The 27,139-nt window shown below is 42.7% G+C and overlaps 1 protein-coding gene across 1 annotated transcript in view; it reads right to left on the reverse strand.

Moving 5' to 3' along the window:
- Positions 1-27,139, reverse strand: part of BACH2 (BTB domain and CNC homolog 2) — a 374,844-nt gene that overhangs the window by 274,160 nt on the left and 73,545 nt on the right. Inside the window, exon 2 of the mRNA XM_023517705.1 lies at positions 13,239-13,351. Within this exon, the coding sequence (XP_023373473.1) occupies positions 13,239-13,247 (9 nt within the window). The 5' untranslated portion in view covers positions 13,248-13,351. The remainder of the gene's footprint in view (positions 1-13,238; positions 13,352-27,139) is intronic.

Here is a 27,139-nt window from a genome sequence, read left to right on the forward strand (position 1 = left end):
CTAGCCTTCAATGTCTCAGATGTGCCCTCATTTGTAAACAGGACCCCTGAAGATGTAATGAATGAAGGAATAGAGTGGCCCCACTAGTTCAATATGACTTGTATCCTCATACAAATGGAAAATTGAGACACCAAAAGGAATAGAGGAAAGATGGTATGAAGAGACACCGAAAGAAGATGACCATCTGCAGGGCCAGAGGAGAGGCCTGGAGCACAGCCTTTCCTCATAGTCCTCAGAAGGAATCAAGCCTGCCCACACCTTGATCTTGGAGTTCTGGTCTGCAGAACTATGGGACAGCACATTTCTGTTGTTTAAGTCACCCAGTCTGTGCTCCTTTGTTATAGCAGCTTGAGCAGACTGACACAAATGGCGAGGCCAGAAGATGGGGAGGCCAGAAGATGGGAAGAGCCAGAGTTCAGGATTCCTGAATCACCTCTCGGTAAAATCACTTCACCATTCAGAAATACCTACCCTGGGTTGAGAGCTGAGCAAGAAAAGAAACTTTCACTGTGCCCAACCACTGAATTTTAAAGGCTTATTTGTTAAAGCAGTCTAGCATTACCTAATACAGGATTTAATTAATTTAACTGGCAAGAACTTTTAAGTTATTTTACATGGAAACAAATATACCACAGAGGACAATGTAATTTCCATGTAAAATTTTAGAACAAAAGGAAACTTCAATGAATACTTAAATTTACAGGAAGATATTTTTGGGTAATTCCCCCAAATCCTCTACGGGTAAAAATTTATTCTTGGGCCAGTAGCAGTAAAATTTCTTCAAGGATTCTAAATAAGTTACTTAATTTTTCTGTTTTTTCAAATTTAGAGGAGCATGTCTCCCAAGTGGCTCAAATATATACCCAAGTTCCCTTGGGTCCTAAAGATGAGAATAATGTCACATGAGGTCTCAGGCTTTTCCAACGTGCTCAGTTAAAATTATTTCTATCAGTCGGAAGAGAAGTCACTGTGTATATTCACCTTCTGCCCCGAAATAGAGACCAAAAAAAGGTGCTCCTTTTATGATGGTGTAATTACCATGAAATAAGTACTGTGAATTTTTCAGTTTTTCTTGTATAAAGAAAAAAATAAAAGGACAGATGTCCTCACTAATACACAAAGTTGTAGCTCAAAATACCTCAAAAGCTGAGCTGGCAGCTGGATGCTCTTGTTTATAGAAAAGCTGGGATGATTCAGCCTGAGCATGGAGCTCAATTTAGAGCACAGCATCTACATTCAAAACACATGTGAGATGTGGCAGCAGGTTGCTGGGTCATTCCTGATCCAAGACCGAGACTGGAGATCACTCGCCAGAATAATTCCAAATGGAGAAAGTGCCTGAGAGGGAGAGAGAGAGAATCTCAAAGGAGAGAACCTCGCTCTGAACTGGCAGGAACAGGTAACATCAGCATATCCTGCATCTGGCCACCAGACACAGGTGCAACAGACACTGACTGCAGCCCAAGGACGACAGTGAATAGTGTCATCGTTGTGACATTCAGCTTTGTCATGGTCAGAAAACACCCCTCGCCAGTGACTTCTTTCCTGAATTGGCTATTGTTCAGATTAGACTATGGGAATCCGGTAATAAAAATGGAAAACCTCAGAGCATACACAGTTCCTGCTAAGATCAGTGGTTTAACTTTGCTTTGTTTCAAAGAGAAAAACTGTAGTAATGGAAGGGGGAAAAAATTAAGTGCCTTTCCTTTTCCTGATAAGAGAAAAATCATAGCCATAGTAATACTAATATAGGCTACACACACGTAACTAAAAGAGGGAAAACCAGTGGCACAAAATCTCCCCAGCCCAATTTTAATCTCCATCAGAATTCACTTGTGCCTTCCTTGATTTTTCTTGGATATGATATGTTCAGAATGCTGGTGATTCTGTAGCTACAGATTTTATGTGCAATAATTAAGTCCTTCCCCTTCAGCTTTTCCTCCCCTCCCCCATCTCTCTTCCTCTCTCTCCTTCTTGTCTTTTTGTTGTGAATGTCAGGGCTGTCAGTGTCACAGTCTGACATGATTAGCTTTTCTGACATTCCACCACGAAGCAGACAGAGTGAGGAGAGAAGGGTGGGGAAGGGAGTTGTGATGTAGAGCCATTTAAAGAAGTCCAAGCAAAAAAGGAACCCAATCGCCTTTCTCTGAGGTTTCTTGACTACAGGGCAGTTTATAAATCACCTCGGATTTTTCTCATTTATCCAATTAGGCTGTTTTCCTGTCCCTCTGGGGATCCCTAAGTGTGGGTCTATTCTGTGAGATCAAAGCCTGTGGCTCTAATAACAGAGAAGACAGAATCCGTGATTCAGCGGATTCTAAGGCTGTGAAGGATAACAATCGGAGCACTTTGGGAAGATAGCGCCAGCCCATTTTGAGTATCGATTCACTGCACTTTGTCACTCTAATGATGTTATCTCATTAAAAGAGATAAGTGCCCACCGCTCCTCTAAGAGCACCTGCTTCTTGCTCTTCCCTCTTTATCGACAACATGGTTCTCAGCAGCATCACAGTAAAGCCCAGTGGAAACCCAGGGCAGGGCCTGGCTGCAGAGCTGCTAAGGCTTCTTTCTAATTGCCTTTTCCCATTCCTGACCCCCTCCTGACTCCCACCACAGTCCCCTATACCAACATCAATACCCACGTAGAAAGGAATCATAATGGAAGGCATTTACTGAGTGCCTATTACGTGCAGATGCCACTGTGTTGACATTGAACTTACTCCTACCACAGCCTTGTGAGAGGCAAATAGAACAAGCTGCAGTTTGCAAACAAAGAAAAGGAATTTGGTGTTGAGCAACTTGCCAAAGATGATACAGGTAATGAGAGGCTGAGGCACAATTTGAACAAGGGTCCATCCAATGCTAGTGCTTTTCTTTAAATTCCCCATTTTCATTCATGGAACAAATAAGAAAATACGATTGCAACTTGATTAGAACAGGTGAAAAAAATGTAAAAGAAGGTGGCAATTATTCTTCAGCCTGCTAATACCCAGGAACACAATGCCATAGGCAGTGCAATGGTTTTGTTTCAACAGATTTCTTATTAAATAAAAAAGGTAGCAATTTTCCATAATGAATGTTTTATACATTATTCCTTTGTGTATCAGGCCTCTAAAGTACACATTATTAAAGTCTATTAAAGTCTGTATTTAGCAGCGTTACTAATGTACCTTTTGGGAAATTATTCCAATGAAACAGCATCAGTCTTTCACAAAATTTCCATTGTTTCATATTCCTTTTCTGATCTTCAATACATGAGCCTATTTTTAGCTATAATCAGACCTCATCCAAAATGCCATAATTTCAGCCTAGAGCTGTCACAACAAATTGTTTATGGGCTGGATTTAAGGAACAGTCAGAGACATACATTTGCAGACTTCACCCAACACTCTTCTTTCACGACTTGTTCAGTCTCCCTGCTATTCTCATTATTAACAGGTGCTCCTGGCTCTCTATGACAGGTGATGACACTGTGCCTCTCTGGCTGGTGTTGGTTATCTTAATTAACTGCTTACATTTATATCTAATTAAGACTAGCCTCTTAAGATAATGCTACTTTATTAAAGTCTGAGGGTGGGAAGAAGTTACAAGACTATTGCATAGGAGAAAAAAAATGGAGAAGAAAACCAAATAAACCAGAAGAACATATAAATTGTGATTAGCCAGATCTAAATGTTTTCATTTAAAAGTAAACATTATCATTTGTAAGAGATCAGAAATGTGTCTCCTGAACATCAATTATGACATTGCTGCAAATTATGTACCTTTATATATATGAAATAGACAGTTCTCCTTTTTTATCACTTACTAATTTTATCACACAGTATGAGGTCTCTGAAAGCATCTTATAGAAAACAATAACGTGAGGCTTATTTTACCAAGAGAAAAGTTACTAACAAGGTGGAAAGACTATTAGCAAATAGGTTCTGTAAGACCTCTAACTCACATGAAGGGAGCAAAAAAGGCAGGTATCAAATTAATAAACTGGATTAGAAGCAATCTGTTCTAAATTTCCTTTCATACTAGCAATCTCACTGTTTGAAAATGGCATCTTTGCAAAATTGGACAAATTGAGTCAATTGTTAATAATTGTCTAAAGATGGACAAACCACAGGTTAAAAAAGTTTCCAATCATGGATGAACTAACTAGGATATAACTCAACTGCATCCATGAAGGTCTGCTAACTCAGGGGAGAAGCAGAGCTGAGGGCTTGGAGAAGGTGGGAGCATCCCTTTGCCTGATGCACAAAGGCTGGAACCGTCAGGCTCTGCTACAGGGATCCAGCAACCACAGCTGGATCAAAAAGGTCATAGCTCATGTCAAGCATCCAAAAGCCTCTGTCCCGAGGCTGCATGACCACAGGTTAGAGTGCTATTTAGAGGAGGAGAAAGCGAAGGCTGTTTTAATGAAGACAACCCCAGGTACTCCTCTTTAAATCCTCAGAATATAAGGATGAACCAGATTCACAATGTGTGCAACAGTACCACTAAAAAGACCGAAGTGGGACTAAGTGTGAGCTTTCCTTTGAGTGAAACCTATTTGTGGCCAGGAGCTGTAGCTGCATTTCAGAGAACTTACCATGATTCACAACTAGGCCTCTTGGACTTGACATCGTCTTACAGTCATGTCAAAATATCTCTTCTCCTCCGGGGTCATTATGGTCTCAAACCAAAAGGCCAGGCTTTCTATTCTGCAGCTCAATTTACCTCCCCCGTTTGGATTCACCTTTACTCTTGTAACACAGTCGGGAGCTGCTGTGTAAGGCCATGTGGTGCTTACTCTAGACCAGGTGTCACTGTGTCCAGGTTGACAGGGCAGTGGGTGCAGGGTCTCAATGGTGATGTTTAGCTCACTGGCAGGTGCTCCACAATAAAGACTCATCTGATGCTCAAACTCTCTGTAGAAAAGTCCAGATTTTCTTTTTCTTTTCTTTTTTTTTTTTATTAAATCATAGCTGTGCACATTAATGCAGTCATGGGGTACAGTGTGCTGGTTTTATATACAATTTAAAATACTTTCATCAAACTGGTTAACATAGCCTTCATATCATTTTCCTAGTTATTGTGTTAAAACATTTATATTCTACATTTAGAAAGATTCACATGTGCCCTTGTAAGATGCACCATAGGTGTGGTCCCACCAATCACCATCCCTCATGTGCCCCAGACCATGAAGACTGCTTCTCAGAGAAATAGGCACCAACCACTGCCCTACTGTGTGCTGCTCTGAGATTTGGAGGTGACCACTCCACCCCCATCCTGGCACATACAGAGACCAGCTAAGGATGCTTCTGCTCAGTCACAAGGAGGAGAAGCTGTGGACAGAAGCAGAAGCATCACTGCGGCTTCCACGGTCAGAATGGCTGTGCCGAGACAGCGCTGCCTGACTTGGGAAGCAGTTCTCTAAAATGTGCGTGTTTCATGCATATTTACACACACAGACAAGCTGACACATGCACACGTTTTAAAGACAAATTAACATATTCAGTTAACTCTTTTAAACGTGTCTTCTTTCTCCTTCATGCCAAATCGACCATCTACTGGATTACACCGTCAATTGTATTTTAAATTTATATTCCAGTACTTCTCAGAAGAGAATTATATTCCTGTTGTTGCCTTCCTGATACTTCACTGAATTTCCCAGTACAAGGCATACAGGGACCAAGTCAGAGGTCTAACCTGGCTTTTACATTTCCACGTACCCCACACTTAAGAGAAGTCAACGTACAGGCAACACAAGTGCCGCTGTGGCCTGGGGCCAACAGTGCCCCTTTAGCCTCACAAATATAAAGTTCTTAGAACGGCTGTGGCAATTATTCCTTAAAGACATAAAGGGGAGAAGAGAAGAGCTAGACCATCCAGCGCCACTCACTGCCTGGGGCCAGGGGGCTGGGGGCGGCTTCTTGTCCGGCTAAAGCTCCCCATGTACAGGACGTAGGCCTGGTCTAGCTCACTGGTTCTCAAACTCTCGTTTCAAGGCCCCTTTACAGGCCCACAAATTGTCCCAGACCCTAATGAGCTTGTGTTTATGTGGGTTATTTCTATGCCTGTTTACCATGTTAAGAGGTTAAAACTGAGGAAGTTTTAGACCATGAAAACACAAGCACGCATCCCAAGAGCTATTACAGGACGACAGGATGATGACACTGTGTCGAGCGGCGTAGTCCTCTGAAACACTGTGCTGTCTGAGTCTCACATTTCAGTTCTCCAGCCCACCACCATGTGCTCGTGTTGGCAGCACCTTACAGCTCAGTCAGGCCTGACACCTAGCGTATCAGCATCTCCAAGCCGTGCTTGTGTAGATGCGTGTGGCAGTGTCTTGCTGAATGGGGTTCAATTATTGTTGTCATGTGTTTTTGTGTGCCACACAATGACAGCTCTGATGGTCATTTCAGAAAAAGAATTCCAAAACTGCTTTGAGGGGTAGACTTGGTGCTGGTGTTAGCGCACAGCTCCCAAGGGGAGTGCCTTGACAGCGACCACAGTGGTGCTCAGCAATGAGGGAGGAGCACTTTTTCTAGGACGAATTCATTAAACTCAATTGTCAGTTCTCACATACTTGAGAGAGAAAAAGTGGCAAAGGCAAATAATATCTCATTGTAACTCTAAAAATAGGTTTTGTCTTGCAGGTAGATGACCTGAAAAGGAAAAGGTCCCAAGGGTGCCTCCCCAAGGGTCCCTAAACCACAGTTCATGTCAACAGCATTTGTGAACAGGTACATGAAGAAATGACACAAATCACAAAAAATATGAGCCACTGACTCAGAGGACAGCATGTTTTTCCAAGTATTTCTCTCCTAACTATTGTCCCCAAACTGTTACTACTTGCAAATGCTCCTTCCTGGTAACATGCTGAACAGCATGACCCCAGGTCCAAATCTGTTCTGCTCCTTTGCTCTGTTTCCTATTTGTCTGCTAAATACCTTTATCCAGCTGCACCTCAAATGCAAAACAGCTAAAATAATATTTATTTTTAAATGTTTATTTTCCCAAATAGTGAAATACACAAATATGTATTGTAGAAAAGTTGAAAATATAGAAAAGTATTTTTTTTTTTAAGAAACAAGTATGTTCCATGTCCTTCTTTTCTCTGAGAAACACCATCAACACTCTGGGCATTGTCCTTCCATCTTTCTATCATACGTATTTTTAAAATATAGTAAAGTTCATATCTTAAAAATAATTTAGTGTCTTTATTTTATAATACTACTATTTTTAGCATGGAAAAATGCACATTGCTAAAGAAAATTTGAACTTACAAGCAAAGTGAAGATAATACTCTACGTTTTAATTTTATCTGCAATCTTTTTCTGTGTACATACAGGTATGTTTCTAAACAAATAAAATAATCAAACTTCACATACTGTTAATTTGCCTTTTCACAATTAATTCACAACATCTTTTTGTGTCATTAAATATTCCTTCCTCCCCTCCTTGGCATTTTTAGTTCTACTATGGTTACTATATTAAGAATATTGTGATGAACACCTTAGCTAAATGTTTACATGCATCCATGATAATTTTCATTAAGTTAATGTTTTAGAAATAGAATTTCTAGGTCAAAAGGTGTGTGCATTTTTTAGGCTTTTGCTACCTATTGAGTCCCCCTGAGAAAGGTGTTCTTTCACTAACTGTGCATAAGAGAGCCTGATGTTCCAAATTTTCACCTTCACTAAGTAAATTTTATACATACTCATCAACTGTATAGGTAGGAAATGCCATCTCAGCATTTTTATTTGCATCTCTTTGATTACTATTGAGGTTGCCTATTTTCTCATATGTTATTCATTTGTTATATTTCTCCCATTTTCTATTACTATGATTATCTTAATAATCTGTATTAATTTATATGAATTCTCAATAAATTAGCTCTCAATACATAAATTATCTAAGTTAACTTTGTCAAATATGTGCAAATACTGTCCTGGCTTGTCTTTTGTCTTTGAGAACAATTTAGAATGTCTTTTAATGGAAAGAAATTTTGAAGCTTTACATATTAAATACAGTCTCTTCCTTTAAAATTTCTGCCACTAGAAATTAATAGGTCCTTCCTTATTCTAAAATCATTTAATTTTTATTAATAACTTCTCCACATCATTAGTTTTTCAAATGTGCAACAGGTCTTCAAAGTCTGCTCCAAGGAGGATGTAGAAAGATGATGGCCGAGGGTTATCAGATATAGATTGACCCTCTGGGCAAACAATCCACTGAGGGTGTCCTAAAATTAGGGGGGAAGAGATCACATGTTTTATTTTTTATTAATTTTTATTTTTTTAGACATAGTGTCTTGCTCTGTTGCCCAGAATAGAGCACAGTGGCACAGTCATAGCTCACTATAACCTCAAATTCCTGGCCTCAAGTGATATTCTTCCTTTGGCCTCCCAAGTTGCTGGGACTATAGACACACACGACCACACCTGACAATTTTTTAAAAAAAATTTTGTAGAAATTGGGGCTTGCTATGTTGCTCAGGTTAGTCTTGAACTCCTGGCCTCCAGTGGTCCTCCTGCCTCAGCCTCTCAAACTGGTGTGATGACAGGCGTAGACTACCATGTGTGACCTGAGATCTTACATGTTTATTAGTCACCAGTTCCCTTTACTGCATCTAGTACTTCTGTTAACTTGTTCTTTAAGTGGAGGACGTTAAAAGTTTTAACATTTGGTTTATGTTTAAATATAAAATCTCTGGATATGATGACTCTCCTCCCCTTTGCCTGAATGAAATCTTCAAGAACCAAAGACCTTTATTTTAGTCACTGATGCATTAATTTTAAGCGCAGTGCGTGGCACCAGTGTGCACCTGATGAATACAAGTTGGCGGAGTGGATATCTTATTTAGCAGAGCTACATACTTGCTGGGTTTTGAATGGGACAATGAGGGGTAATACATCCTGGGCTTCACTGTCTTATACTGAGGAGGTGCAAAGAAAAACTCTAAAGGAAGGCAGAAACTAAATTTCAGTTTTACTTTTTAGTTGATGATAGAGATATTGATCTGAGCGTCAATATGAAACTGCCTCAAACCTGGCACAGTAGGATGTGGTGCTGAACACTGGAAAATATTCAGAGAAAAAAATTCTGTTGGGCAGATAATTAAGCAAAACAGTGGCATCCACCCACAAAAGAGATAAGAGGCACTAGTCTATTTCATTTGATGCGTTGACATTTCTCCAAAGCAATAAAAAAATCTGGCTTTATTTGAATACAACAAGGAAGAAACCATTCTCAAGAAGATTCTTTTCTTTTTCTACTGTAGGGGGAGAGAGAGGGTAACTTCTTATAAGACTGGAAAAATCAATTATTCTGCAATCAGATGGAGTGTCCTCATAAATTCAAGGCAGAAAAGAGAATGTAGCATGTCTTCATAAATACAAGAAGCATGAGGGAAAGAGTGAAGGGTCATAATCTGAAGGCTAGTGATATGGAGGAGATATGTTTCCAGAGCAGAAAGCTGCTCTTGCTGGTGTGGCTTTGTGAATGTATGCAGTGGCACCCACTGAGAGCTCAGTGTCCTGCCCACTTTGTGTCTACAAAATCTCATCCTGTCCACTCTGCCTCCCATGTGGCAATGATTTGTTTTTATTTTATTTTTTCCTAAGCAACACTCTAAAATCCTTTCTTTACCGCATGAGAACATGCAGGTAATACCAATAAACCTCAAAATATTAATCCTTCTTAATAGCAAAAATTTATAACATACATATTTACACATATTAAGAGAATAACCAAGAAACTGGGCGGGGGAGACTTCTGAAAAAATTTAAAAGTTAAATACTAATTATGAAATTTTCAATAAATACAGAGGGTGCCAAATAAATGTATACATATTTTAAGAAAGGAAAAAACTGTATTAAAACTGTGACACTTCAGTTACATTTGACTTCTACAGTTATCAATTACTATGGGAACAAGATAACAAACATTCTTGGTATATACTGAGTATCACAATTTTAATATAGTTTTTTCCTTTCTTAAGATGTGTATGCATTTTTTTTCTTTTTGGCCTCTCTGTATAGTGACCAGAAAGTTAGCTCTTGCCCAAAGATCTAAAGAATATATGAAAGTTAGAAAGATGGTCTTCAAGTCTGTGTGAGGGGTAGGGGGACAAGCATCCCGGGAAAATGTATGCCCCACAAATTCTCTAACACATAAGACTGGAATGCATAATATTAAAGCAAGAGGTAAATAAATGAGGGTGTCTATGCTGCACAAACCTTACGAGTGGAGTACCGAACTGAAGTCTCCCGTCTACGGTGTTGGGAATGACAGCAGGCCCCCGTGCCCAGGACTGCCCTGTTTCCTGCTGGCACTGATGCACCACTGTGGTCACTACCTGCGGCCAGAACCACACCCCTTCCTGCTGTGTTCCTAGACCCTGCACAGACAGCAGTTCAAGAATGAGAGAAATGAAGTCCATAGCTCGAGGACAGCAATTTGCTGGCTCCCAGGGTGGATCTGTTAAGTCAGCAAAGCAGACGGCCAGCTCCTCTGTACCATGGGTGGGGGGGGCATTCCTATGTTTTCTGCAAGGATCGTTCCTGACCCCCCCCAAATTTGTCAATTCCTGACTGCGCTTGGCATCACCATGGCACTTCATAGGAATGACACAGGACCTGAGCACACCATGGCCACCTAGACTCCTCCCTAAAAGAGTATTCTGTCAGCTCCCTGATGTTTGGAAAGAAAAAAAACTATTTATAGTGTGTGTTGGAGGAGGAGGAGAAGACACAATCCAAACGTTCCCAACTTCCTAGGAACAAATCTACTGAGAGCATCAGTCACACCATGACATCACGTGAGTCCAGCGTGCTAACTCCCATGCCCTGGATGATGAGATGATTCTCTAGTTTTATTTGTGCTGAGAAGACTGTTTTCCTTCCCAGTGACCTATTCTTTGTCTTACACCAAGAAAACCATAAGGAAAATGCTGACCTATTAAGGTAACATATCAAGTTTAACCATTACTTTCAATTAAAATAAAATAAAGTACCTACAGGGCCAGTCAGGCAGAACATAACTCCCCAAGAAATGGACACACCTATGAGACACGTGGTGTTTCTGCAGAGTCTTGTTCCCAGCTGTGTGTTGAGAGCAAACCATGACATTAGGTCCTCAGCTTCCCTGGAGAAACTTTGGGCAGGGCTGTGACAGACCTTGATGACCAAGGTGACCCAAGGGCTGGCTCAGCTTCTCCGTGCGCCCAGCTCTATGGAAGGCAAGGTTTGCCACTGCACATCTCCTGTCCTGCTCCCTTCTAGTTACGGCCCCACACAGAGTACCTGCTGACCATCCAGTATGCCAGAAGCTCGCTCCTCAAAGACTGATTAAAGCTAAGGGTTTAAGCTCAGGCAAGGCGGGGAGCAGAAAATACAGCACAATGGTTTTTTTCTTTGGCTTGGCTCAGCCCACTGACAACCTCTCAAAACAATTGCTTGTTTTTGTCCTGGTCTCTTCAGATAGGATAAAGCAGCCACAGTCTTCCATAAAACTCCAACACAGGGAAAAAAGATAGGTGCACCAAGGCCTTTCCCAGCATCCTCCAAGCACTGAGGCAGCCCATGGCCCTTCCTGTCTTTGTGAAGGGCGAGCAAGTGGCCATGTGAAAAAAAACATCATAAAGGCTCCCACCAAATGGGCCCAACATGGTGTGTATAGCACACCTCCCAGGGGAGGAGCACAACCATGACAGGGAGCTTACCTGACAAAAGCGAACATTGTAACCTAATTGTTTGTACCCTTGTATTAATCTGAAATTTAAAAAAAAAGAAAAGAAAAACATCACCACTTTTGAAAAGGGGTCTTTAGGAAAATGATCTTATCAAGTTACATGGGCTTTTTAGGGATTCCATACCAGCTTCTCAAGACCAAACCATCTGACAGTGTTGTTGAGCGCCGCCATTACTGTAGATAAGTCTCTCTCTCTCTCTCTCTCTCTCACACACACACACACACCTATTTCTGCAGGACCCTGGGAACATCTTTCCTCTGTTTTAGATCTACCAGTGGCTTCAAGGATCTGATCCTGCCTTCTCCTCTGGGCTCTAGTCTGGCCACCTTCCACTAGCATAGGTGTTTTTAATCAAGGGATACTTTTGTCACCCCAAGGGACAATGGGCAGTATCTGGGCACATTTTAGGTTGTTGCAACCAGAATGGGGGTCAGGGGAGCAGGAAGAGGATGCCACTAAAATACTACACCATGTCAGGAGGTCTCTCACTATGAAGGACTGCCTGGTCCAAACGTCGGATGTGGAGGTTGAGAAACCCTGCTCCAGATATAACCAAACCCTCATTCTCTAAACATGCTAAACTGTCTCCCGCGCCTTTGTGCCCAAACTCCAGCTGTTTCCTTTACCTGGAATGTCTTGTTCTACTTTCTTTGCCCAAGAGATTACCACTGACTGTCCATGACCCAACTCACAGTGTCACCACCTCCATACTGTCCTCCAAGATCCCCAGACTCAGCTGTTCTTCTTCTGTGCATGCAGGGCTCTGGCACACACCACCATGGAATGTGAGCCATGCTTCCCCAGAAGAGCCCACTGGAGGCCTGACCAAGGCCTTCTTCACTGCTTATCCCCACCTGTCAGTCAATTGTCGCTCACTGAATTAATCAGGAAATAAATGGAAATGTGGCAGATGTGCTTCAGACGCTCTTGCAACTATGTGTGCGGGATAACTGTACCCCTAACACCAAAACAATAGCAGCAAAGAAATAAATATCAAGTGCTAAAAATGTGGACAGACACTATTTTAAGCACTGGTATGCAAAGTCACTCATTTCATCCTTAAAAACCCCATGAGTGGGTACATTATTAGCATTTTACAGATGGGGAAACTGAGGCATAAAGCAGTTAAGCCCCTTGCCCAAGGTTACTGAAGCTGGCATGCAGAAGAGCTGATACTTCATCCCAGGAAGTCTGCCCTAGAGCTGTCTTCCAGTGGTCATGCCAATGCAGGTATACGAAAAGCCAACATTTAAGCCATGCAGCAGCCTCTGGCAAACGTAAATGTCCCCTCTGGAGGACTATACAACCACAGAATAGCCACCAGCTCCTGGGACCCTGCCCCTGTGTGACCCTCTTGCTTACTGGGCATCATACATCCAACTCTGCTATCTCCAGAATGCTTCTAGCAGGAGAAGCAGTCTCCTCACACTGTGAGAAGACATTACGTACCCAGGAAAATCATGGTACCATAAAGAACACATATGTGCTGATTCCTCAAAGTACATCTCACCTTGTTCATGCTGCAGGGATGGGAGCAAGGGTTCAGACATGTCACAATTCAAGGCAGCTCTTGAAGACTCTCCTCCTCCTTGGAGCCCTCACTTTCTGAAGCAGTCAGCTGCACTGTCAACAGGGATAAAGAAGAAACGTGTTAGCCGGTGCTCAGGAAGGCACAGGGCAGCCCTGTGTCTGATGTAGCGTGCTCCCAGACTGGCAATGACCCACGTCTGCTCACCAGTATGGCAGGCACTATGGCCACTGAGTCCTTGAAATGCGGCGATTGTGACTGAGGTCCAAATTTTTAATTTGATGACATTTTAACAAAATTTAAATAGCCACACATGGTTAGTGGCTACCACACTGGACAATGCAGATTGAGAGGGTTGACTCAGGAGTCCTGAAGCTCACCATGGGGCGACGGGCATGTCAGTGGTTAAGAAAAGTCTAGGCTCGGCGCCTGTGGCTCAAGAGGCTAAGGTGCCAGCCACATACACCTAAGGTGGAGGGTTCGAATCCCGCCCGGGCCAGCCAAACAACAATGATGGCTGCAACCAAAAAATGGCCAGGCGTTGTGGCGGGCGCCTGTAGTCCTAGCTACTTGGAAGGCTGAGGCAGGAGACTCGCTTGAGCCCAGGAGTTGGAGGTTACTGTGAGCGTGATGCCATGGCACTCTACCCAGGGGGATAGCTTGAGGCTCCGTCTCAAAAAAATAAAAGTCTAGACACTCTGTTCAGAGTTATTGCAGAGACACAGGGACAAGAACCATTCATTCAGTAACTGTTTTTTGAACACTAACAAGAGGCTGGGTGCTAGGAACTTAGTGATTAATAAACCAGAGAAGCCCAATGACTTTAAGAGTTTCTAGTTTGGGTTTTGACCTCTTAAGGAAAAGAAAAACTAAAAACCGAAAAAAAAACCCCAAAACCCAGTGTAAGCAAAGCAAGCAGTGTGTGAGCAGCACACCGTGCACCTCCAGACCTCCCCAGTGCCACGAGGAATGTGGGACAGAGCAAGCACGGCAGCCTGTGGCATCACTGCCAGGGCTCCACGGACAGCCGTCCAGAGAGCTCCTTGGGGGCAGTGTGACATAAAGGGCTCAGGAGGTCAGTCTTCCATGGGCCAAATGAACCACATGGTCCAGCTCCTCCCCAAACTGAGTAGGGATGATGTGTACTCAAGCTATTGGTTCTTTACATAAGAGTTTTTGACCTAGTTGAATTCGAGATAAAAGAATTTATTGTATGGTTTCAGGGTTCTTAATTTGTCAAATTTTAAAGATAACAACAAAGAAAATTACTTTAACCAATTAAATAGCTTTGGAGCCTTTTCCTTTGAAAGATAGTTACAGGTGGATTGGAGAGAACAAAGCATTGTAAGGTTCCTTATAATCACTCAATTTGTAAGTAATTTTTTTCAAGTTGCATCCAGGAAGGATTTATATCTAAATCATCTTATTAAAAAAAGGAATTGGAGGTTTAACTGAAAACACCTTGCCTTTTAAAACACATGTATTGTTTTTAAGTTTTTAATTATAATGTAATTATAATGTGGAATATATTCACTAGGAAAAGGTGAAAGTAACTCACAGTCCCACTGTCCCACCACAACCGCCTTGAGTCCTTAGTAATAAGCCTTTGTCAACTGGGAAATGACACAGCTGCTGAGCCCAGGATACAGAGAAGGCCAAAGCTGTGCTCCTCACATTAACATCTTTCACTGCTAAGAAAATAATTCTGCAATTTACATTTTCAAAAGATAAACTCCTACTCCACACACATTACTTTTCTGTGAATGTAATATTATTACATTCCTTTTACAAATCAGAAAATAGGGAGAGAAATTGCAAATCATTTCCTAGCTATTTAAGACAAAGATTAGAAAGATAATAACCACATTCAGTCATAGCAAGAGCATATTTTAATGATGATGTGCCACATGGAGGGATGCTGGAATTTCATCTCTGCAGCACAAACACAGTCCCAACATCTCCATGTGTATGTGAGGCGTGTGTCATCACAGGTGCAAAGTCAAGAAAAGTCAGTTTTATTATCTAATTCTGATTGATCTTACAGTTACTAACAGAAATTACACATGTAAGCTTTCCTCTTTGAAATTTCAGATGCAGATGCTAATACCTATACATGTTGTTTCATTTTTAATATACAGAGGGTGCCAAAAAATATGTACACACTTTGAGATGTTATCTATGTATTACCTTTTGGAAGTTGAATTGAAGGCACAGCTATTGGTCAAGTGTACTAGACTTGCTACGCACATCCATTTTACCTGCAATTCATACGCTTTTTGGGGAATTTTACTTCCAATAAGGTCTCCTAAAATGTGGATAGTATATACATTTTTGGGCACCCCTGGTACGTATTGATGCATTTAAATTCTACGGCCTAGAACTTAACTGGAAATCTTTTCCAAATGTCTTGCGGAGATGCCTAATATCACAATCTCACTTGCACATACACACTGATACAGACGCAAGAAAGGAGGCATGAGGGGATCCCAACAAACAGACAAGGATCCTGGAACCCGATTTCCCTGGAGCCCACCCAGCCACTCAGGCCACAGTCCCCTTCCCCAGAGGATGTGTACGCAGTTTTCACTGAATGTTACAGAGCCCCAGCCCCCACCACAGGTGTTCCTATGTCATCTCCATGTATGCTGTTCTATAACCAAGCTAGACTAAAGCACTTCAAGGGAAATATTAGTCACATAAAAAGTTCTTAATAAATATTCTGGAAAGATTTTTTTCTTCTTTGTTCTCCTTCACAGAGCCTAGGATCACAGAGACTCTTAAAAACAATATTAATAATTATTATGGACTACCTTTGGGGTTTTTTAAAAAAGAAAATCTTTTAATGCTAACACTGTAAATGATTTTTAAAATGTTATCAAGAATATTACACAGCTGTACAGTACTCAAAACTGTAATGTCCTTTTATATTAGTGCCCCCCATTTAATATTTGCATGTGTATCAATATGAATGGTCATTTTCCTAATTAGGAAATCAGATATAGACAAATAAAATAATTCTTCTTGGTTAGGCCATAGTAAGCAGGAGACCCTGGGCTAGAAGAGACTTTATCTCAAGATACTACGGAATGAGAGCATGTACAAAGATCACAAATATAAAATAAACACAACACACACACACACACACACACACACACACACACATACATTAAAGACCACCATTAACAGAAGCCACTTAACAGACAACAGTTTCAGAAACTGGGCCAGTTTGCTTCTGGACAGCAAGCAAAAAGACTGGCCTTGTTCTATCAAATACTTTCCATCTCCTTTGTAAGAGAGAAAACCTGGCTGCTTTGCAGCCAATGCAGTTTAAAGAAGCTTAAAGAAGCATGCAGCTTAAAAGTAGATGTAGCCTGAACCTAAAGCATTAGAGGAAAAGATAGCTGAGTTCTCAAGGTGGAATTAAGGATCTTTTCTTTTTTATTCTATTATTTAATGTTTTTTCAATCTTTTAAGAAGTTGGATTCTTCTAGCACTGAGCAAAAGAAAAATACAGATGCCTTTAAAGGGTGCTCTGAGAATATGAAACCCATAAGCCAAAGTGGAACTTCCATTCAGTTGATCCTAAATAAGGTTGGTTCATTGGGCAACAAAGCCTGTGGTCAACCTTAGGCTTCTGAAAGGTCAAAGAAAATGTAATTCAACTTTCTGGGTGGGTAGAAGTGTCCGTAAGCAGAAAGGTGGAGAAAGAATAAGTGAAGGAAGAAGAAAGAAAGAAATCAAAAGAAAAGAGAGAATCAAAGAACAGGTGGGCAAAGAAGGACACCCAGATGCAGGTTTGGGGATATGGCCAAGTGCCCCTCACCAGCCAGGTCCTCACTGCAGAAGGGACCCAGAGATTCAGGCTCCTGGTGACAATTCCACATCCTACGGCTTCTCTAGGGTTATACACTCATGGCTCAGCCCAGCAAATAGGAGCTGCAGCAAACTTCAGACTGGACCTACCTGTTTCACCACTATGTATTTACCATCCACCTCCACCTACCACAGGGAGAAGCTATTTCATCTGGATCACTGCTACCATGATGTCTGGTGAGACTGGCACAAACCTGCTTCATTCTTTTTTTTTTTTTTTTTTTTCACTTTAAAGAGAAACTTAGAAGTGTCAAGGGCTGTTGTTGTGTATGTTGCGTCTAGGCCACTAAAAATGCAACTAATATTTATAGCCAATATAGAATAAGTTGGGACTTTATCCCCACTTCAACTCTCCCCTCCTTTTTTAATTTTTATTGATTTATTTTTTGAGACAGGGTCTGTCCCCCCAGCAAGTACTGGCATTATCACAGCTCACTGCAACCTCAAACTCCTGGGCTGGGCTCAAGTGATCTTCCTGCCTCACCCTTGCAGGTACATGCCACCATGCCTGCTGACTTTTCAATTTTTTATACAGATGGGGGGGTCTCACTACATTACTCAAGCTGGTCTTAAACTCTTGGGCTCAAGTAATCCTTCCACCTCAGCCTTCTCAAGTGTTGGGATTAAAAGTGTGAGACACTGAGCTTGGCTCCTACCCCCTCCTGAGGTGTTTATTCTGAAAGGCTTTGTAACCTATCTCAAAACTGGGTAGGTAGATAGGTCAACGAGAGCAGGCAGATCACTCTTCACAGCATTAAAGATCTTGTTAGCATTTAGCTATAACATACTCCGAGGTCAGTCTGTGGAAGGGAATGTTGTCCTCCCCATCCCACAATCACACATAGCCCCTAAGCAGAGGGCTGAAGCAAAGGACGGATGCCAGACCCAGAGCTTGCAGGAAAGGAAAAGTGAAATAACAAAAAGATGACAAGACTTTAGAGTCTGGAGGAAATGCTCTAAAATCTAGGACTCAGTAGCTCAGAAAATCAAATGAACAGGCAAGAGAAACAGCCCTAATTTAGGGCTGGAGTAATTCACATGCCTCTGAAGTTAGGTCCTGACTACCTTCAATTGGAATTCAAGACCAAATACACGTAAGGCCATTTTATCACAGAGTCTAATCTCCTCCTTCCACAATAAGGAGCATGGTGCTAGGGTTAAAGAACCAAAGCCAAAGGAACAAATAGAACCCTGGCCCCTGCCCCAAATGCACACACACTTCTCCAGGGGCTGGCTTGTTCCCATCCTCCTGAAGAGGCAGGAAGAACCACACAGAGCACCCCGAGGACCCTCCTGCAGGGCCTTTGCCATCCCCAGTTCCAGCAGGTGTGTGGCTCTAGCTCCTCAGGCTCTTGGTGTCCTTGCTGCTTCCACACTGAGGCAAATACCCCAGAGCACGGTTCTGCCCAAGAGCCTGGACAACACCCGCCATTCTGCTCTGCTTCCCTGGACCCTTCCTCTGTAGCATATCAGAGAAAACTCACCCTGAGCCAGCAGGGTGAGCGCATCTTTCCCCGAACATTGTCACAGGCCCAGCTCTCCTTCCCCAAGGATAGGTCAGGTGACCTGAAATTAATCCTGTGAAATTTTAACTAGTGTATGAGTTGTGGTACAATAGAAAATTGTGATAAAGAAGAGGAAACAAATGGATTACAAATTTTAAAGGAGAAACACACTGTAGTAACAACACCACAATGGTCTGAGGGCTAGATGGGGAGTAACAGAGGCCAGTAAAGGGCCAAGAGGGCCAGTTCTGGCACAGGGGCTAGGGATTTCCCTTACTGAGTCAAGTTGTAAGTCAGGACATCTGAGGTTTGTATTCAGGGCTGTCACTCTAAAAGGTCACTCCCAGTCTCCCAGGGATTTTGGACTATCTCAGTTTGAAGGGGACACAATCCAGAAGAAAACCCAAGAGGTCACTTGGCCCACTTCCCTTGCTGGGGTGACTATCTGAACCAGGGTCACAAATTCAGAACACCCACAGCGGTCAAAAAAAAAGAATAAATGGTCAGGTCTGAGCAGACGGGGCAATCTGAGGAGCCTGCCAGCAAAGGGACTAGACATGTGTACCCAGAACTCTCATAATGGAGCAAACGAGATTAAAAGATTATGTAAAATCAGTTGTTTTTTTTTAAAATGGGCAACTTATGATAATACTTTAAAAATCCCATAGGAGGTGGATTTGGTTGACCAATTGTGCCTTGTGTGTACACCTTTCATGTCAGTCAAGAGATTCCTTGTTTTTTTACATCTCCAGAGGTGGATACTCTCAAACTCCCTCCTGGCCTAAACCCAGTGGAAGAATGGGCAATGCAGGGGTCATACACCAAATCAGAAAGTTTGAATCTCAACTCTCTTGGCGTGTGATTTTTGGCAAGTTACTGACCCTCTCTAAGTCTCTGCTCCTTTATTCATAAAATTGGTGGGGACAGGGAATAGTTGTTAATTTTTGTGACAGGGTCTTGCTCCATTACCTAGGCTAGAGTGCAGTAACTTCATCACAGCTCACTGTAGCCTTGCACTCCTGGGCTCAAGTGATCCTCTTACCTCAGCCTCCTAAGTAGCCGAGGACTACAGGTCTGCATGATCAAGGCCAGCTAATTTGGGGGTGGGGGGTAGAAACAGCATCTTGCTATATTGCTCAGGCTGGTCTTGAATTCCTTGCCTCAAGTGATCCTCCCCACTTGGCCTCCTAAAGTATTGGGATTACAGGCACGAGCTACAGTATCTGGCAGGGGAAAGTCTCTATGTCTCCTAAGATAGTTTTGGGAATTAAATGAAGCAGCATGAAGACAACTAATTGGCATGTGGTGCTCAAAGAGTAGGAGGCCCTTCCTTCTTCCTGTTCCCCCAGCACCATTCATTGAGCACAACCTCTTCCTGTGTTAAGCTGCAGGGAGGTGATTATCTCCCAATCACTCCACTGAATTGTAAGCATTCCAAGAGAAGAGATTACCTGTTTTGTACTAGCAGGCAAATATTCAGCACCCATCCCACTGCTTTGCACTTAGTAGGCACAATATATTCCAAATTATATTATAACGTTTAGGAAGATCTTCCTTAAACATGGTACCAGTTGAGCCTATACTCTTTAATGCCTTAATGTCAGTATCTGTATCTACTTCTCACCGGGCCAGAATAGTCTGCAGTTAAATTTTTTTAAAAATCCAAATTAAGAATAAAACACTTAGGAGCTTTTTCCTTAAGAAGCATGGTTCCACGTGTAGGCCAGCAGAGAACTTATGGATATGACTGCCAACATCACTCTTTGTATAACTCAGAAGGAAAGATTAAACACAAGAGATTTCATTGCCCTATAGAGAAATTAAGGAATCATACCTTAATTTTAGCATTTCAGCTCAGGTTTGCCGATGGTGTGTGTGACTGCATAAGAGTATATGGCGGGTATTCTAGGTGACTCCCAATCTGTTTGTCCACTTTGGTTTGAGAAGACTGAGATGAATATTGACGAATTATGAATTATTCATCTAGGACAAAGGTATGTATCCACTAAGCCTTACTGCTTACCCGGGTTTCTTTGATTTTGAATCCCAGCCGCTGGACAATTTTAGCGTCCCTCTTCTGGGGATGGGGGCTGAGGAAGAGAGGTTGTTACATGATTTAGACAAATACATTTCCTATGATTTGGTGGGAAACTGAAATACCTCAGTAGACAGCCCAATAGGTTACTTCAGGATGACCCACTGAAATGGAAGCAGTGACAAGGGAATTATTAAGAAGGTAGCTCTTTAATGAAGCTTATCAGGACCAGCTCCTCTCCAATAAAAGGTTTCCAATTAAGGAATTTAAATATTCTCAAGAAGACCTGGAGGACAAGCTGTTATGAAGGTGGTCGCCTTAACTGGGGGTTACAGCTGAAACTCATCTGCTTAGTAAGCCATAGTGGATCTAACAGTGATTATAAGCCCATGTGCCCCAAGAGGATCTTAGGCGTGCCATGAAATTTTTAGAAGATTAATTACATTATTTTCAAAAGAAGTTCAAAGTACAGTAAGTCTATTCTATTTTTTTTTTTTTTGGATCAACATAATTTAAGTGTGTCACGGTTTAAGTATAGGTTCAAGTGTGCTATGAGATTAAAAAGCTGAAAAGCACTGGTCTAAGGGCTAGTTCCTCTGGGACAGCAGTTCTCAACCTTCCTAATGCTTCCTAATGCCACGACCCTTTAATACAGTTCCTCATGTTGTGGTGACCCCCAACCATAAAATTATTTTTGTTGCCACTTCATAACTGTGATTTTGCTACTGTTATGAATTATAATGTAAATATCTGATATGCAGGATGTATTTTCATTGTTACAAAAGTATTGTGACCCCACAGGTTGAGAACCGCTGCTCTGGGAGGAAACGTCTCTTAATCTCCAGAAGAAAGCTCTATTTGGTTGGACGGGCACTGGCAGAAGCCACCTGGGTCTCCTTCCCCTGCTCCCTGCATACATACACTCCAATATCTCTGGGGAATCCTTCTTGTACCTCTGCACTTTTTTCACAAAAGTTCCTGTTTGACCTATACAGCCAAATCTGAAACACTCATAGGCCTGGAGCATCAATGTCTTCTGACACCTGAGAATTTCCCTTTCCTGCTTTAAATCTTGTATGCACTTGAAAGTGTGTTCTATTTCATACAACATACCTTAGGATTTGGGGGGTGGGTATAAGAAGCAGGCCAGGCCACATCAGCTCTGTGCACTATTCTTCCAGAAAGGTCCAGTTTGGGGTTCTGTAAACTCAATTTTATGCCACATTTAGGTCCCATATGTGGCCATTTAGCTGTCATTTAGGCTATAGCCAGAAATAAGTTCTTTTCAGCATAAGCTTATGATGCTATGACTCAGTCCCTGACTTATCCCCACAAGAGTGGCACTGGGTAAGAAAGGGCTTACGGGCAGCCTGGGCCCTGACAGACAGACCTCTAGTGAGCATCAGTAGTCCAGGCAGTCACCCCACGGAGCAGGTCACCTCCCTACTCAAGGCTGTGCTCTTCATACATAACTAAGTCTGTCCTCCACTCTGGGGAGAGGAATCTGCCCCATACCGACTTTCCCATGATTTAGAACTGGATGACTGCATGCTGATATTTGGGGAGAATGAGAGAAACAAAGATGCAAGAAATGCAACAAGGGCACAGCCACCTCATCACAGTCCTGGCCTGCAGGGAGTCTCCACGTTCTCCACCAGCAAGCAGCCAAGAGAACAGCCACAGGAAACGGCTCCAGCAGCAGACCCTGGGGTCTCCTCTGATCTCATTACAGCAGTCGACACAACACGAGCCCTCACAAAACAAACAAAAGAGATTTATGCCTATGCCTGCCTCAGCCTGTGTGAAGCTCCACATTCCTTGCTAACGAGAGTTCCAGCTTCTGAGAACACAGCCACTGGGATGGGGAGGAAATCGGCTGTGCTCCCAAGAAAGAACTGTCACTGCTGCCTTCCCCTTTTCTGAGCTCTCTGTTTGGGTCGCTGATTAGAAGTTCCCTTTCTGCTAATGTCAACATCACTAGGCTCAGAAAGCCGGGCCACTTCCTGTCCAACAGCTCTGGGAAGGCTGCCTTGAGGGGTTCCACCTGCTAAGGCCAGAATTCCAAGAAAGAGGTTGTTCTGTTATAATAAAACTGCAGGTCTTCTGGTGGGGAAAATTCCTCCCTAAAATACTCTTGCCTGCGCCTTGAAAAATTTCACCTAATTTGGGATTCCCATTTGAAATGGCAGGAGGTAAAACATTATTTCGGTATCCTGTAATTCAGTCTTAGAAGTGAGTGAGTGGCCAGCTCATGAAGTAAAGAGTGAACTTCTAAACCAGAGCAAGAATGTAGAAGGCTTGTTCTGAGCTGGGGTGATTTTGCCACCCAGGGGACATCTGGCCATGTGTGGAGACAACTTTGATTGTCACAACTGGGTGGGTAGAGGCACTACTGGCTTATAGCAGGGAGAGGCTGAAGATCCTACCACACACGGGACAGCCCCCAGAATAAAGAATGGCCTGGTTCAAAATGTCAAATCATGATGAGATTGAGAAACCCTGATGCAGAGGGAACACTCAAGGAAATGGGTAGATTTAAAGTAATGCCAACACATGATCACATTAAATAATGCTGAGACCTTGCAGTCTGGGGACCCCAAACCACCACAAAAATGTATTGGCTCTCTCCTCCAGCACAGTAAGTGAGAGCTGCCCTGCAACCACACGGAGTAAGAGCTTCAGTTGCCTGGGCAGGAGTGGAGCAGCTTCAGTGCAAGGCTTTATCATGAGCAACACCGAGGGCCATGTTCACTCCAGGTAAGGGGTGTGATCTGAATGCTTACCATTAACAGAAGGATTTTCTGAGCTAAGTTCTGTGATTACTAAAACCTCCATGTAATCTAAGTATATCTAGGTCTGGGGAAAAAAATGGTAAAATGTTTCAGCTTTTAAAGTACTAACAAAAATATGAGGAACCATGGTGATGTTGACCTACATTCCAGGGTGGCTACAAAAACCCCAGCTGCACAGTAGGGTTCTAAATAAATGCAGAATTGCAGAAACACATCAAAATGAAAATAGTCATGGTGAGTATTTTGAAAAGCTCCCCATCTCTAATTTTCTGTTCCTGTTTCCAAACATTCCCTCATCTCTACATGGCACACTTTCAGTGACAAGGTACATTAGGTAACCTAGTCATTATTCTCTTTTGAACTCTTTTATTCCAGCAAAAGAAGGGGGGAAAATCCCCCTCCAAGCACAGCTATTGCATGGAAGCAAATCCTTAGAAGAAAGAGGAATTTCATGAATGAGCAGGAGATAATTTTTTAATGGAATGTTTTAAAAGCTTATGGTATAAACAGTAAACAAAACTGATTCACTAACTTTCATACTGTCTGCCATGATGTAAGAGTCAGGTTTTTTTTTTTTTTAAACACCCCAGAAGCTAAAGGAAAATAAATACTGTGGTAGGGAAAGGATACCTTACTTGGCATTTCAAAGTCATTGCTCAATTCTTCTTGAGCAAGGAAGCTATCATAATGACTTTATTTTACCCACCACAAATACAGTACACCTCGAAGCAATTCTCTACCATCTCCCACTTTTCTCTCTCCATTCAAATCCTGCTAAATAATCTCTGGAAACCATTAACCAAGAGCCCGGTTCCAATTTTCCTTTACTGCCTCCTCTGCTGCCTCAGTGCCGTGCTGGCGTCAGGACAAAGCAAACTTGTATTACATCACAGAGCAAACTCATTTTCTAGAAACCAGCCCGATGGTAGTTTACCGCTACTGGAACCCAACGCTGTCAACAGTGTGGTCTTTGTTTGGTGGGTGTTGCTTTACAATTTTGTTTTTTATAAAAAGTTTCCCTACACCCCCTTCCTCTTTTAAACAGAGGCAAGCTGTTGGAGGTGGCTTTCCAGCCCGCCCCGCCAGGCCTGTGAGCCAGACATTACCTTATGCACAAGTGACTCTAGGCATTCCTCAGTCTAGCTGCCTCCTGCAAATTCCTGAGCTCTGCCGGGCGGCCACACTCCCTCGGCCCCTCCTCCCGCCTCTCCCCCACCCTCCCTTTTCTCTTTTTTCTTTCTTTCTTTCTTTTTTTTTTTAATTTCCACTGCTTCACTGTGTTTTTGTGTAAATGATCTCACATGACTCAACAAATCCATCTGCCTGGAGCAGGCCAAGTCTGGAGCCCTCCCAGGAGGGAGGAGAAGAATTGCTTTGTGGAAGGACCTGGATCTCTGCCCTTTCTCTGGCTCGAATTACCCGCCTGTCAGGCCTGACGGATTTGGCTAAAAATAAAAGGAAGCGGGCCGTGAAAAGCAGATGAATGGGCTCAGCAGTTCCTTAGATAACACAGGCCTGCTGTTGCCCAAAGCTCCCCAAACAGAAACTTTAAATGTAGGGCCTCTCAGTCCAGTGATGTGGCTTCCAGGTGAATGGGGGATGTCAGAGCCACGGGAGAGGGGACATGGCCTGGGCTGCAGATTTCAGTTTTAGAGCTTCCCTGTGTGTGTGTGTGTGTGTATGTGTGCACACATGTGTAAGAGAAAGAGAGGGAGACACGGGGTCAGGGAGAGGATCATAAAAGGATTCTCAGATAACAGCAAAGTTCAGTAGAGTGAAGGCTTGGCTTATAAAAAAAAAGGAAAAAAAAGTTGTTTCCACTACAAAATTACCCTGCTCCCTACCTCTAACTTAGACTAGATATTTTCAGCCTCTCTATGATGTCACCTCTCCATTCAGAGCCAGCAAAGCGCTAAAAGTCCTTCTCGTGTGTGCCCAGTGCCCACAGTGGGTATTAAGCACTTAGGTTGGCAATGTAATGACACACTGTAACAATCTGTAATCTGAGGCAGTCAGCAAAGCCCTGGCTCTGAAAGCTATTTCTCCCGACCATTAACCATATGTTTGGCTCCTCTGATCGCCAAGCGGGTGTTCCAGCTTACCATCTGGTTTCTATCCACACAGGCAACTGCAAAGCACAGGCTATGTCCCTCTGGTGCGGTGTGTTTCTTTTTCTCTCTCTTTTCTGCTCTTCCCTTCCCTTTTCCTCTTCCCAGCTCCTTTGGGTCCTTCTGCTGAAGAACTCTCTGCCATTCATCACATCCAAAGAAAATTTTACCTGACAGGGCAGCAGGCCATTAAGAATGTACAGCTGTATAGTAAACATGCCAGAGAGCCCTCAGCATTCATGGGACCTACTCTTGGTCTCTACCCCTCCTCATCTCCTAGGGAGTGCTGACATTTGATCCAGCATGTTAAAAATAGGTACATTCCTGACAGATCCAGGGGTTGCTGCAGCGCCCTTCACACTCACTTCATATTCTGGGAGTGGGGTTTTAAAACACACACTCTCTCACCCTGTAAGTTCATCTCTGCATTCAATCTGCCTGACGTCAGGATGACATGCCACCACTGCAAATAACCAGCTTAACTACAGGTTTCAATTCCGTTTTCTGCCCAAAAGGATTCGATTCCAAGTGTGTATTTTTCTGAGGGTTTTTTTTCTCTTAAAGAGCCCAAACTGAAAGAGCTGACACTTTACAAGAATAAAAGCATGCAGCCATTCTCAATAAATTGATAACATAAAACTTAGGCTTATTTACATGGAAATTCCTTATTATCATTATTTTTAATAAAAGTGAGACACTGTCACACTCTGTCACCTTAGGTAGAATGCCATGTCATCATCATAGCTCATAGCAACTTCAAACTCTTGGGCTCAAGCCATCTACCTTCCACAACACCTGGCTAGGCTTTCTATTGTAGTAAAGGCAGAGTCTCACTCTTGCTCAGGGTGGTCTCAAATTCCTGAGCTCAAGGGATCCTCCTACCTTAGCCTCCCTGACTGCCAGGATGACAGATGTGAGCCACTGCACTAGTCTACATGTGAATTCTCAATAGTACACAACAAAGAAATGGAATCTGCCATTATAACTGACAGGCGTTTACAAAGTATTTATCTCAGAATTTTTCCTTCATAGGATTTAAGGGACTTTGTAACCTTTCAAAAATACAAGAAGAGATAATTGACATATAGAAATGGGGTCATTTTTCTCCCTGTCCCTGAAAAAACAGTATCTGCATTAACAGTCCATTTTACTGAATTAGGAAATTAAAGTTAATTCTTTCCCACATCCTAAAGAAAAGGCTAATTTTCACATAAGAGGACTGAGGTGCAGAGAGGGGCTCTCATACCAAGAAGATTGACCTGCAGAGAGAGGCTCTCCCACAGGAGGACTGAGATGCAGAGGGGATCTGCCACAGGGGGACTGAGATGCAGAGAGGGGATCTGCCACAGGAGGACTGAGGTGCAGAGAGAGGCTCTCCCATAGGAGGACTGAGATGCAGAGAAGGGATCTGCCACAGGAGGACTGAGGTGCAGAGAGGGGATCTGCCACAGGAGGACTGAGGTGCTGAGAGAGGCTCTCCCACAGGAGGACTGAGATGCAGAGAGGGGATCTCCCACAGGAGGACTGAGATGCAGAGAGGGGATCTCCCACAGGAGGACTGAGATGCAGA

This window comes from Otolemur garnettii, unplaced genomic scaffold, assembly GCF_000181295.1.
Source record: "Otolemur garnettii isolate 467f Iridium unplaced genomic scaffold, OtoGar3 scaffold00118, whole genome shotgun sequence".
Lineage (NCBI taxonomy): Eukaryota > Metazoa > Chordata > Mammalia > Primates > Galagidae > Otolemur > Otolemur garnettii.